The 13,817-nt window shown below is 40.9% G+C and overlaps 1 protein-coding gene across 1 annotated transcript in view; it reads left to right on the forward strand.

Annotated features, from left to right (window-relative positions):
• FLT1 (fms related receptor tyrosine kinase 1) overlaps nt 1-13,817 on the forward strand; it is a 171,296-nt gene that overhangs the window by 14,804 nt on the left and 142,675 nt on the right. Inside the window, exons 2-3 of the mRNA XM_022574557.3 lie at nt 12,052-12,148; nt 12,534-12,766. Coding sequence (XP_022430265.1) covers nt 12,052-12,148; nt 12,534-12,766 — 330 coding nt within the window. The remainder of the gene's footprint in view (nt 1-12,051; nt 12,149-12,533; nt 12,767-13,817) is intronic.

The following is a 13,817-nucleotide window of genomic DNA, read 5'->3' on the forward strand; positions in this document are numbered from 1 at the left end:
AAAGAAACAATAGAGGTCTCTCTTCTGAGCAAAGAGATCAAGGAAAGCAGAGCTGTAGAAGCAAGAGAATTAAGAGTAGCTGATAAAAGAAAACAGTTGTTTGCAAAGTAAAGTTGCGTTTTAGAGGGTCTGCAGATTTGAAGGAGAGAGAAAGAGACCCTTCAGCAAACACACGCTCATTCTTCAGGTCTTACCTTCAACATCATTCTTCTGAGAGCACGTCCTTCACTCCCTGGGCTGGGTTCCTCCCCTCCCTCCCACATCTGGTACACTTCCCTCTGATCAGCCACTAACATAATGTAATTTTACACTTGTATAAAAACTAATTTATAAGTATAAAATTACATCTGTCTGTATATACTTATCTGTTGTCCAGCCTAAGTTATAAACCCTTCAAAGAAGCGATCTTGTTTGTCTTGTTTATTATTGTATCCTTCTGTTAGAATATGTTTGAAATATTAAATGGAAGAGTAAATGCTGAGGTTACAGAGCAGAGAGAGCACCAAGGTGAGGGGGTGAGAGGAAGGGGTAGTATCAGGAAGGGAGTAGGGAAGAAACCAGGATTGGCTGGCAGTAAAAGAGATAAGAAGGATAGATAAATGAGGGTGATGCATTCCCAGCCTCCTGGAATCATGGACGGGAGGCCAACCCTTAACCCACTCACTTCATCAGTCTCATCTCGGGGTTGGTGGTTTCACTTTGTGGGGACAGCTCCAGTATTGGGGACCTCACTACCTCTCTTCACAGTGCTTCCTTCTGCTTTTACGTAACTTCTGCTTCTTGGTTTTGTTTGGTCTTGTCCTCCAGAATGAGCTGATCCATAAGTTATTTTAAAGCTTGTGAGGTCGATGGCCAACTGATAACAGAAATTGGTGTTTGGTTTTATTTTTTCTTCCATCCGATATATGATATCTTGGAGGATATTAAAAATGCGAATTCTATAATAGGTTAATGAAACTGTATGAGTAAAAGTGACCCGAGAATTAAAACCAATATTCTCCAGGTTTTGGGTGCAAATTACTTTAAAGTCTGTCATGGATATTTGTAAGGAAGACCTGAATATCACATACTGAGGTGACTGAAAAACCTTCAGTCAATTATTTCTTTAAAAATTGAGATACTTCTGGTGGCAGCATAGTGCTTTTAATTGGTTCCTTTTCCTTCCAGAAGCTTGGCTGTCAGCAAAACTTGTATAACATTAATTCCATCTAAGAATTTACAAACTTAAAAAAAAAAAAAAATCTTAGGAAGGCCCGCTATTACCCATATTTACTATGTAAATTGAGTCTAAAGAAAACATGAAAATTAAAGCAAAGCAGAATTTAAAAGAACTTTTCAGTCAACACACCCACCCCATTGTCTGTGCAGGATTAATCTCCAAAATATGTGTAATGAAAAGCAATTGTATTCCAAATTGTTTAATTTAGACGGAAACTGATTTTGACAATAGAAACACAATGGTCAAGGACAGTGTTTAATGAGCCTTAGAAAGTATGCTAACGCAGCTTTCAAAACCTCAATTCCCCTATGATGGATAACTTTATTGCACACTCTTGGCTATTTAAATCTCAAGGGTCAGAGGGTTTGTATATGTTATTGGTAACAAAGACTGGAGATCGCTCGACTTTCAGTGAGTGAATTTATAAGGCACCTCCTTTATATACAGTCTAAAGTACTGCGGAAGATGTGTTCTATGTAGTTTGGACTCCAGAATCTCTACCGGAATAAACTTGAAATTAACATCAGGACTTTATCACACTCAGCCTTCCAATCTCATTTTATTTCCCCCGTATTTTTATATGCTCAGCAAGTGGGGTTGTGTCATTATTTGTAATAGGTTAGAAAGTTGAAGAATATACAATATAAAAAGGATAGACCAAAATTTGAGTTAAGGATAATAACGTTTTCGTCCTTTTCTTGCATGGATAGCTAGAGTTTAAGGTACACGCTTTCCTGCCTGCCTACTCGCTAGCCTTTCTTCATTTTATGGGACAAAATTTTTAAGGCATAATGTTGGATTTGAAATTAAAACTTTGGCATGATAAATTTTTTTTTTTTTTTGCGGTACGCGGGCCGCTCACTGTTGTGGCCTCTCCCGTTGCGGAGCACAGGCTCCGGACACGCAGGCTCAGCGGCCACGGCTCACGGGCCCAGCCGCTCCGCGGCATGTGGGATCTTCCTGGGCCAGGGCACGAACCCGTGTCCCCTGCATCGGCAGGCGGCCTCTCAACCACTGCGCCACCAGGGAAGCCCTGGCATGATAAATATTTTTTATGGTTGCTTAATAGCATTGCAACATACAGCTCCACGATATATTCAGTTTTTTCCAGAAAGAATTGTGTGTGAACCTGAGGATTATCAGTGTTACATGACAGGTTATACACAATGTCTCAACTAAAATTTAGAGTTCTAATTCCCGTTCTTATACTTTAACCATTCTATGGCAAGCTCCTTTATTGAATCGATGAAATATTTCCCAGGTCTCCTCTGTGATGCTTTCCTTCTTAAAGGAACCCAGAGGGATCCACGTAAATAACATGTATTCCGGGGCCCTGCTGTCATTGTCTCCATAGATGCCCGGAACTTTGGCATTGACCAGTAATACACAGAGTATGTGGTAAAATGTTTTGTGGTAGAACAAAGCATAATCCTAATGCCATGTAGAATAGGGAAGACTTGAGATTTTAAATTGTGGGTTGCCTACATACTGTCCGGTGCTTCCAGACTAGGGATTGTTTGTTTAAAAAGAACACAGAGGATACCTTTGGCTGAACTGAAACTTGTAATCCTAAACAATTCAGAGGATAGAAGGTTAATATTAGGGCAGTTCACACGTTTTATTAATACGACTACTATGCCTAATGATGCAACTTGCTCCAAATGCTAGGATGCACCGATTGATGAAAGACGAAGAACAGCAGAGAAACCCTGGATGCTTCCAGTAAACCAAGTGTTTGTATGTTGCATGTGTGTTTATTGAATCTCTGCGGAGTGCTCTTTCTTTTCAGGTGTTTATAACCTGAAAGTTAATATAGTCTGGCCTGAAATAACTTGTAAATCGACATGAATGATAGCATAACGCTGCCGGTGATGATAAGCCCTTCTGTGTGAGGGGTCATCAGGTCCAGTTTCCCCACAGTCCTCTGAACAGTAACATTGGATAAGAACGGAGGATGGTAGGGTGTGTCTGCTTCACATGTAGTGCGTTTCCTGCTACTGGTAGAGAAACAGCCGTGCCGAGCCCTCCCTAATACCCCAAACCTTCCTCTTTGCGTTTTTAGGGTATAAAGTGCACTGGTTCTGTTCATCTCCTTTTGTGTAAGCAGAGGAAAGCCTACCGTCTTCTCTACTGAATGCTTTGTGAGCTATGTCTCGTGCCCTGTCAACCAGATCCTGACCCTTGCTCCAAGCCGCTCAGATAACTCCCTTGACATCGTATGGTAAATTGAAATGACATCTTGTTAGACAGTTCTATGGAGGTGGCTTGTGAACTCATTCAATAAAAGGACATCAGTGTGGGAGTCGAGCGTTTGGCGGGGGTAAAAAGGTAACTCCTCGGTCGGCAGGAGATTTCTCACTGACCAACCTTAATTAACTCTGATGTCACATGAAAAGGAGCTGTTCCTGGGTACAGGTCACTCGGAGGGTAGGCTCCTGATGGTAGCCGGTGACAGGCCCGATGATAAATGAACGTGCCCTGTTAAACCATGACCCTCCGAGAAGCCAGTGTCAAGGAAAAAGCTCAGAGAGGTACCCTGAAGACGTGCCCCTCGTAAACGTTGACCGTAGGAATGCTGATGTCAGTAGAGGACTTTTCTCTTGGTAAACATCTTAAACCACACAGACTGTTTTTCTTTTCAATAACCTTTATAGAGTTTAAGGAAAAATGAGTGAAGTCCATCACCCATGTATGGATGGAACCAAGACCATGGTCACTTCAGGGGCTAACACCATGGTGTCCTCTGTGTGCTGCACTGGAAAGTTTATTGACTGACAAAGTGTGAACTGTAAGCTTTAAAACAAGCAAATTATTCAAGTAAACGTAGGTTTAGGGCTGTGCCAACTGTCACCGCTGAAATTAAGCAATTTTTTCACTTGTTTTTTTACACCTGAATTCAAGACATAAATGCTATATAAATGACTTAAATTTTCTCTTAAGGCATGGAGATCAGGTGCTTCCTAGTTTGGATCTGATGATTTGGGGATTACTTGGGATAGCAGAAACTCTGAAGCAAGAAACCATTGAATTCTTTTTTTGTGGGTCCCTTTGATAATAAAAAGATGAGAAAGAAAATAGCAAGTCTCTGGGATTAGCAACTTGCTACAAATTAGGTGTATTCCTGCTGGAAGCAGCTACCTAACCATTCCGTCCTTTGTGGACCTGGGACCAAGAGCACAGTTATCATAACCTAAAATATCCTACATCTGTCCATCTAAAAGTCACAATCTTATCTCCACAAGGGATTAGTCAGCAGTGAGTCAGAGCTTCTTGCTGTTGCCGAGTACATGTCAGTTTCTGAGTCCAAGCGTGGAAAGAGGTTTCCCTGTGCCTGAGAGAATGTACATGCCCCCTCTCGTTTCTAAACCCACCTTCCACCACTCCTAAAACAAACTTCCCGGGGAGGAAAGCATGTTCCCTGTAGGCAGCAATGTATGTGTGCATGTCTTTACGTAAACATCCTTTCATTTCTCTAGATCCTTCCTTGATTTAAGGCCAGTTGTTCTGGGAGGAAAATAACATTTAAAAAACTAATGTCGCCTCTCATTGTGGGACTTGCTTGAGTTACGCTGCTGTCATACAGACTCCCATGGCTTTCCCACCTTTGATTTAGTCTGCTGGTAGACGAAACAGAGGCGCCCTAGTCTTTCCCCATCATGCTAGAAGTGAGAGAAAAATGTACGTTATAATGTCTTCAAGTAGTACGTTATAATACTTCAAGTAGTATAATGTCTTCAGTTGTGTGTTCAGTGTTATAACTGAACATACAACTGAACTGTGTTCAGTTATAAGGGACCCTTCATACTATCTGACAAATACTTTAATAGAGGCACGACACAGAAGTTAAGACCAAGAGTTAACTTCTTATTAAGTATTAGAGCCCCGTAGGCATTAGCATCTCAAACAAAAGTTTTGGAAGTTTCTGGAAATTTGTTTCATTTGCATTCTTAACCTTTTTCCCACCCTTGCCACCAACCAAAAAGATTCCATGAGGTTTAGTCTATGAGACTTAAGCTTTTAATAAGCTACATCTTGAGGAAAGAAAAGTCTTCTTTTATTATGAATTATGTTTAATTAACCTCACACAACCTTGGTAAAGACTCGGGGTCTTAACATCAAATTTTAGAAACATGATACTTGGGGATTTATATTTAGATAAAGAGGTCATTTATCATGTAGGATTATGTACTATTGAAAACGTGGTATGTAAAATCAAAGACAGATGCCTCTCATTTGAAAGAGACCTAATATACAAAGCTTTGCATTAAAACCAAATCCATTAGAAATCAATAATTTTAATATTAAAGGAAATACCGTAGATTTCTTCCAAGAGCTCTAGCAACATAATTTTTGACATGACTCAATTTGTTAAAATTCCAATTTAAATAGGTAAAATTCAAAAGATGCACTTGGAAGTGGTTTTAAATTAACATTAAATTTAAAAGATTGCAATTTGGGGGAACAGTGAATTTTTTGCAATATGTTTGTAAATCTTCTAATACATAAATAATGATGTTATTGAACACGAAGTAAAAATTCTCTAACATCAGCCTTCTAAAGCTTTAAGCTGGAGAAACAACTACAAGTATAAAAATCTAACACTGATGAGGTTGTATGTAGCGACAAAGTTCAAAATAGCTCAATATGCAACTTAACTCTGATTATTTTAGTCATAAGTTTTGTTTTTAAAACAGCTTTATTGAGATAAAATTCACATACCATGAAACTCACCATTTTAAATTGTATAAGTCAGTGATTTTTAGTATATGCACAAGAGTTGTGCAACCATCGTCACTATCTAATATTAGAACATTCTCACCCCCAAAAGAAACTCCTGTTGTTACTCACTTCTGTTCCTTTCTCCCCCAAGCCCCTGCCAACCACTACTCTTATTTTCTCTCGTATGGATTTGCCTATCCTGGACGTGTCATATAAATGGAATCATACAACATGTGGCCTTTTGTGACTGGCCTCTTTTTGGTTTTTAAACAAGACAATATTATTTTCTCACGGTTCTGGAAGCTGGAAGTCTAAGCTCAAGGTGTCATCAGTTTGGGTTTCTCCTGAGGCCTCTTTCCATGGTTTGTAGACAGCTGTCTTCTCTCTGTGTTCCTACGTGGCCTTACCTCTGTGTGCCGTAGCACAGTGTTTTCCAGGGTCATCTGTGTTGTAGCATATATCCGTACTTCATTTCTTTTTATTGCCAAATAATATTCCATTGTATGGATCGACTACATTTGTTTGTCCACCCATCATTTGGGTGGTTTCTACTTTTTGGCTATCACGGATAATGCCGCTACAGACATTTGTATACAAGTTTTTATTTGGACATACGTTTTCGGTTCTCTTGGGTAGATACCTAGGAGTGGAATCGCTGAGCCCTCTGTTTAACTCTATGCTTAACCATCTGAAGAGCTGCAATCTGTTTTCCAAAGCAGTTGGACCATTTTACAGTACTACCAGCAATACGTGAGGGCTCCTGTTTCTTCACGTCCCCATCAGCACTTGTTCTTGTCTTTTTCATTGAAGCTATCCTAGCGGGTGTGAAGTTGGTATCTCACTGTGGTTTTGATTTGCATTTTCCTGATGGCCATGTGCTTCCTGGCCATTTATATTTCTTCTTTGGGAAAATGTCTATTCAGATACTTTTGTCAGTTTTTTACATGGGTCATTTGTTCTTCCAGTAGTTTTAAGTATTTTAAAATGTGATTTCTAACTTGTACATTGTTGTGAATCACTGCGGATTTCAGAATCACTGACTTTTTAGGCCAGAAGGAATTGTAAAAATCTAAGTCCAGCCTCCTCTGTTGGCGGATGAAGAATCTGAGGCTTAAGGTGACTTGCCAGTGGCCACAGCAGAGCTGGTTAGTAGCAGAGCTGGGGAGATCCATGATTCCCCATCAAAAATGGAATAACATAGCTGTTTCATGATTCCTGTTTGAATAAGGCCCCTTTCTTACAGAGAACAGCCCTTTGATTTCAATATAGTAGGGGTGAGGGGGTGTCGTCTAGAAGGAAGAGGGGCTAATGACCTTGTCTTGAAGTTACATTTAACAGGTCAGAACGCTATTATTACTCAGATCAATAAAAAAGGCAGTTTTCTAAAGATAACTTTTAGTCAAACTTTATATAAGAGCCTGCTCTCAGTCTTAAAAGTGATGGGCCAGGCTTTCTGGTTCATAATGACCTGTGGTGGGTGTTCTCTCTCTTAGTGTCCATCATGGTAGCTTTGAAGAGGTTTGAAGAAAGAACCTTAATCATTTGGGCTTTGATTTGGTTGCAAAATAAAGCCTTTTTTATTTACTTGGAATTTTACTCACGCTTCCCATTGAGGTCCCAGAAAGCATTCCATTTTGCCCAGTGAAGTACGGGTGGGAAATGTAGAGCAGCATCTTGGAACAGTCTATGCATGGGCTTCCTCCCAGAGGTTCATCATGTGGGGAAAGAAGGGGTGTTTGTTTAAGAGCCATAAAGCTCTGTTCGCTTTCTACCTACCCAATAATACAGAACAGACAAACAACGAGGGAAAATATTCAGACAAGCACAGTACGAAGTGTCAGTGTTCAGTCAGTAAGTTCACGTACACATATTGGCTTTTTAATGCTATTAGCCCACTGTGCTTGACCTTAAGTTTTTCCTAATAAAGAAGCATGTGATAAAGCCCGTTTTCATAGTCTACACTTAGTTTGCTTTTGTTTTTGTTTTTGATTCTACATGTAAGTGAGATGATACCGTATTTGTCTTTCTCTGACTTATTTCACTTAGCAAAATGTCGTCAAGGTCCATCCATGTTGACACAAGTGGCAAGATTTCATTCTTTTTTATGGCTGAATAGTATCCCATTGTGTATATATACCACATCTTTATTCATCCATCGATGGACACTTAGTCTTGACTACTGTAAATAATGCTGCAGTGAACATGTGAATGCATTATCTTTTCGAGTAAGTGTTTTCGTTTCCTTCAGATAAATACCTAGAAGTGGAATTGCTGGATCATGTGATAGTTCTATTTGTAACTTTTTGAGAAATATCCATTCTGTTTTCTGTAGTGGCTGCACCAGTTTACATTCCCACCAACAGTACACAGGGGTTCCTTTTTTCCCACACCCTCCCCAGTTCTTGTTAATTTCTTGTCTTTTTGATAATAGTCATTCTGTGTGTGAGGCGATCTCTCATTGTGGTTTTGATTTGCATTTCCCTGATGATTAATGATGTTGAGTATCTTTACATGTACCTGTTGACAGTCTGTCTTTGGGGAAAATGTCTTTCAGATCCTCTGCCCATTTTTAAAATTGGATGGTTTGGTTTTGTCCTATTGAGTTGTATGTGGGTTTTTTAAATATATATTTTGAACATCAACCCCTTATCAGACATATGATTTGCAAATATTTTCTCCCGTTCAGTAGACTGCCTTTTCATGTTGATTGCATTGAGTTTTTTGTTTGGTTTTATTTAAATAGTAATTTTCCTCGTATAAGATCTCTTTGACCCTCGTTGTTCTGTCGTAGTTGACTTTGATGAAAACAATAGTTCATGGACCACCTAGTTTCCTGAGGCGACAATGATTCTTTTAAACGAGACTTCTAGGCTCTACCATGGCAAACAGTGGAAAGTTCTGATCCGCATCCGAGCTTCACAATGGGGGATCATTGTTAAGTTGTAGCACTCCACCCTTCGAAATGAAGTATCCTGTGGATTTATTTCTAAGTGGACAATGTGACTCTGAGCTACTCATGAGTCGAGCAAACAGAGTTGCTCATGGTGGGAAGAAGATATCAGATCTTGGATGTATGCATATTCACGTCCTTATACACATCACCACCAAGACGGAGGAAGTGTCTGACACGCAGGAGACACTCAAAAAGTGTTAAATATTCATGACACAAGTGGGTGTATGGGCATTAAACTGTTTCAAAGAAGTATTTCAAGGCCTAAGGACATTTCAGAGCAGTTGAGGAATAAATATCTCACTTTCCTTTTTCTTTATGAGTTTTCCTGTTAAACTGTAGTCTTGGTACTTCCGTTCATCTTTATGAGATTCTAGTTTCCTATTAACTGAAGGATGTGATGTCCCAAAGTGTCCAGTTACTTCGAAATGCTGTTTCCTGATACCTCTCCTTTCCTTTCTTTCAGTCAACTACTTTTATCTAGCTTCCTTGTTCCAAGGGCAAAATTCATGATGTCAGTGGAGACAAATTCTATAGCAAAATATTTTTCTCAATATATATCCCCCTTAGCTTTCCAATAATCCTATTTTTCTCTCAGTGTCTTATTTAACCACTCAGTTAGGTGGTTTTCTTTTGGTTGGAAGCTGGAGTGGGGACCGCAGAGAGGGATGTGCAGTCGGCATATTTTTTGAGGGATATTCTCTACATGACACATCTCCTTCTGCTGGGATCTGGGTGGTTCTTTCAAGGTTTAAGATCCTCTCTGACAAGGGTCAGGAGTACTGGTGTTCTAGGGCACTGATAGAGAAAGATTCACACAATTTGGAAACCAAAATAGCAACAAAAAAGGGGGAAAAAAGTAGGAATCGCCTCATACTAGGGAAGGAAGGCATCTTCCCCTTGGCCTCTCCTGGATGGGAAAACTCATATGTGCACACAAACCACAGAGATACCTGCAAGTATTGCCAGAATTTTCCACAGGAAGCTTGGGGTGGACCTTTTCCAACCCACGAACAATTGCTCAGTTAAATCCCTGGAGTTCCATGCCACAAAGAAGGGCAGAAACTGTTCTGGCCTGGACATTTTTTAGGGCAGGCGTTATTTACTGCTGGCTGTGGCTTTTGAAGGACGTAGTGTCCTCCTGGATCACTGATTCTGAGCTACCCTGTTACTTCAGAAAACTCATAAACATGAGGAAAGTACAAAATTCTTCTTTAGGTACCTGAATGGGTCGACTTGTTCTGTGAGGTTATTCGATAGAACAAGGGGAGCTCGATGAAACGGTCATTCGAATTTAAATTTAGTTAATATCGAGCCATTTGCTCCGATCAGAATTTGATACCAGGGCCTGTTGTATATAAAAGTGACTTTCAAAACATTAACGTCATCAGCAGAGCAGCTAATGGCCGTCTAACATCTTTGCAGTTACAAACCCGGCAAAACGTTCTTTGATGCGAGTGGGGGAGGGGAGTGATTCTGCTAGGTGTCGGTGACAGGGGCATCTGTCTGCCACCCAGACAACAGAGCACCAAGTCCCCATGCTGTGCCTGTGGACTTTCTGGCTCACACGTGAGGTTGCCAAGGAGCAGCACATCCAGTAATGCCGAGGCAAGAAGTGGAGAGATTAAGCTTCCAGGGCAGATCTTTCACCGACTCTAGTTTTCTTTGCGATATTAGGACCTGAGAGAAACACTAGGGAGCATTGCTAGACTACCCCGTGGAGTCTGACACATGCAGGTCTGTGGTCTAAGATCCCAGTCTTCTGCTTTGGATTCCACTTCAGAAACTTTTTTTTTTTGTTTTTGCGGTACGCGAGCCTCTCACCGCTGTGGCCTCTCCCGTTGCGGAGCACAGGCTCCGGACGCGCAGGCTCAGCGGCCATGGCTCACGGGCCCAGCCGCTCCGCGGCATGTGGGATCTTCCCGGACCGGGGCACGAACCCGTGTCCCCTGCATCGGCAGGCGGACTCTCAACCACTGCGCCACCAGGGAAGCCCTGGAAACGTATTTTTTATGTAGAAGATATTCCCTAGGATCGGCTCTGCAAACATAACTTCCCTCCTTCCAAGAATATCTTTTCTCCCTCCTGCTGACCCTTACCCCTGCTAATCCCGAGCCCCATCTCCTGCTTTTACCAGGAGGAGGGGGAGAGCAGGGGATGAGGGGAGAGCTCCTGATCAGAGACCTCTTCTGCCAAGTCGAGAGCTTCAGTAGAGTCTCAACCTCTATGGCACCAATGGCTCAAAGAATCGTGGGTCTGGGGATGTCAGAAATGGACAGAGAACCAAAGTCACGCAGTCCAGTCTGCCGTCTTACAGATAAGAGAACTGTGATCTGGAGAAGGTGACCTGGCCAGGGTCTCATAGCTGGTCCCCGGGATGGATACTGTGTTGTATGGAGATATTGTGTCGTGAGGAGATACTGTGTCATGAGGAGATATTGTGGCATAGGGAGATGTGTTGATTTTAGCACACTTTTGCATAGCTCATCTCATTGTCTCACAACGATCCCCGTGAAATATACTTTTCAAATGTCACGTAGGAGCAGACAGTTCCCTCTTTTCTCTTCCATTATAGAAGGAAGTTGATTATGTAAGACAAACCAAGTGGCTTCTAAAACTGATTTTGATTCTATAATTAGTTTTCCAAATGAGGAAACCAGTTCAGAAAGAGAAATGACTCGCCTAGAATATCATGGCTCAACTAATGACTCAACTATGTCTAGAGTCCAGGAAAAGTTCCATGCCTTGTATTCAGGAAAAAGATCGGACGGGCCTCTGTAACCAGATGACCCATGTTGGTAGTTCAGTATTAGAAATATATTTTGGATGACACTGACATTTAATCCTGAGAGTTTTTAAGAAGTCGCTATATATTTTAATATGGTTGCACTTTGAATCATGATTGAATTTATTAATGTTCTAAATTAATGGGCTTTTGAATATTATTTAGATCATCTAGCATAGTAAGATATACAATATTCATGAGCAGGAAGTCTTGGAATAGAAAAAAATTTGTGAATTAAAATAAATTTGTATCAGATATACCGTTTTGCCTATGCAAGTAAGTTAAAGATGAAAAGTTACCTTTTATGGAAAGATACACCTTTTAAAAAAGATGAGAGGGCAATTTGCAAATAACACATTTCAAAAACTTTTTTTACAGGATGTAGTTCAGGTTCAAAATTAAAAGGTCCTGAGCTGAGTTTAAAAGGCACCCAGCACGTGATGCAAGCAGGCCAGACGCTGTATCTCAAATGCAGGTGGGTGACCGTGTTGGTTTGGGGACAATCTGATTGCTCTTCCTTAGGCAGAACCACTCCTTAGGAGAATAGAAAGGTGCCCCCCCCCAGAGTAGACAGGTAGATGTCAGTGGTCTTTTGTCATCTGCCAAGTGCAAACCTCATGCATCCAGCTTCCCCTGGAGGGTGATTCCTTCATCCATGGGATGGGAGGGAATTACTCACAGGGAATCAGGGGAAGGGATGCCCCGAACATTTTGAGTTGTTTAAAAGCTTTTCTAAATGTGTTACTTTTCTGTAAAGAAAGTGACTGTACTTAAGAAAAGACATCAGGATAGAAATGACAGCTTCAGAACTGGCCCCAGCCGTGACTGACTGTGTTTTGTTTTCTTATCTGTGACTGCAGAGGGGAAGGGGCCCATTCCTGGTCTTTGCCTGCAACAGTGAATAAGGAAAGCCAAAGCCGGAGGCTGAGCATAACTAAATCTGCCTGTGGAAGGAGTGGCAAGCAGTTCTGCAGTACTTTGACTCTGAACGCGGCTCAGGCAAACCACACTGGCTTCTACAGCTGCAAGTATCTCTCTACACCTGCTTCCAAGAAAAAGAAAGCAGAATCTACAATCTACATATTTATTAATGGTAAGACTTCCATTTTCTACATTCTCTTTGCTATAACTTTGCAGTGGGTCATAAATCCACCTGATCCATTGGAAAGGGAGCTTTCCTAGTGACTGTGAAAGAAGTGGGCCAGGAAAGAGAGCCTACCCTAGCTGTTGAAACTTGTGGAGTGCGTTTTAATGTATTTCCTGAGTGACAGTTTCAACCAGAATTTTCAAGGACCAGCCAGTCAATTGCATGCTCCCTTAAGGGAGAGACTCTTGTCTATTTTGTTCCCCACTGTATCCATGGCACCTGGAATACTGTCTGGCACATCGTGGGATGAATAAATGAATGGCAAGCTTTTAGTTCTATTTCTTAATTATTGAGAAGCCCAAAATACAATACAGATTTTTGTCCTTTAACACAACCGCATTCTCTGATAGGTTGGAATTGTAAAATACGGTTCTATACTAAATTCATAAGTGTAATGTTGGCAGTGTCACTTGAAGGTTACAAAATTAATTCCAGTTAATGATACTGTATTATTTCATGTTCACAAAGTGAGTATTAAAAAGATATGAGAGCAGGCACATGCCACTGCATAGTGAAAAGGGCGAAAGACAAAAAAGGAATCATGTTCTGGTTATAATTTTTATAGTATAATTTTTTAGTTTTTTCCTTCCTTAGAGAGTGAAGCAATGAAATAATATTCAGAGGGAAGAAATAGAAAATCCTTAAAGAAACATAAAGTGGCAGTAGCAATGGATCCCTGGAAAGAATAATAAGGAAGATGACTTGTCACTTTGTTCTTCCTTGTTTTGTTCCAGCCAGTTTCCGAAACTTGCACAAGACTCTAGCCTTAGAGCTAGAGCTCTAACACATAGAGCAAAATTAGTAGGCACCTCAGGCACAAACTCAAGTTAAAAAAACAAAACAACCAACCCTCAGCGTCAATAGCCTAAACACACATCCTGGGTCTTCCTCCCGGCGAGTTAGAGAACTGGGTCTTTGCACTGAAGGCAGCACCACAGACTTACATTTTGGTGGGAATCTTTTTTGGAGTGTTTTACCCGAGCCTAATACGTAATTT

The sequence above is a fragment of the Delphinapterus leucas genome, chromosome 18, assembly GCF_059928025.1.
Source record: "Delphinapterus leucas isolate spDelLeu-1000000601 "Yukka" chromosome 18, BTC_Dleu_Yukka2, whole genome shotgun sequence".
Lineage (NCBI taxonomy): Eukaryota > Metazoa > Chordata > Mammalia > Artiodactyla > Monodontidae > Delphinapterus > Delphinapterus leucas.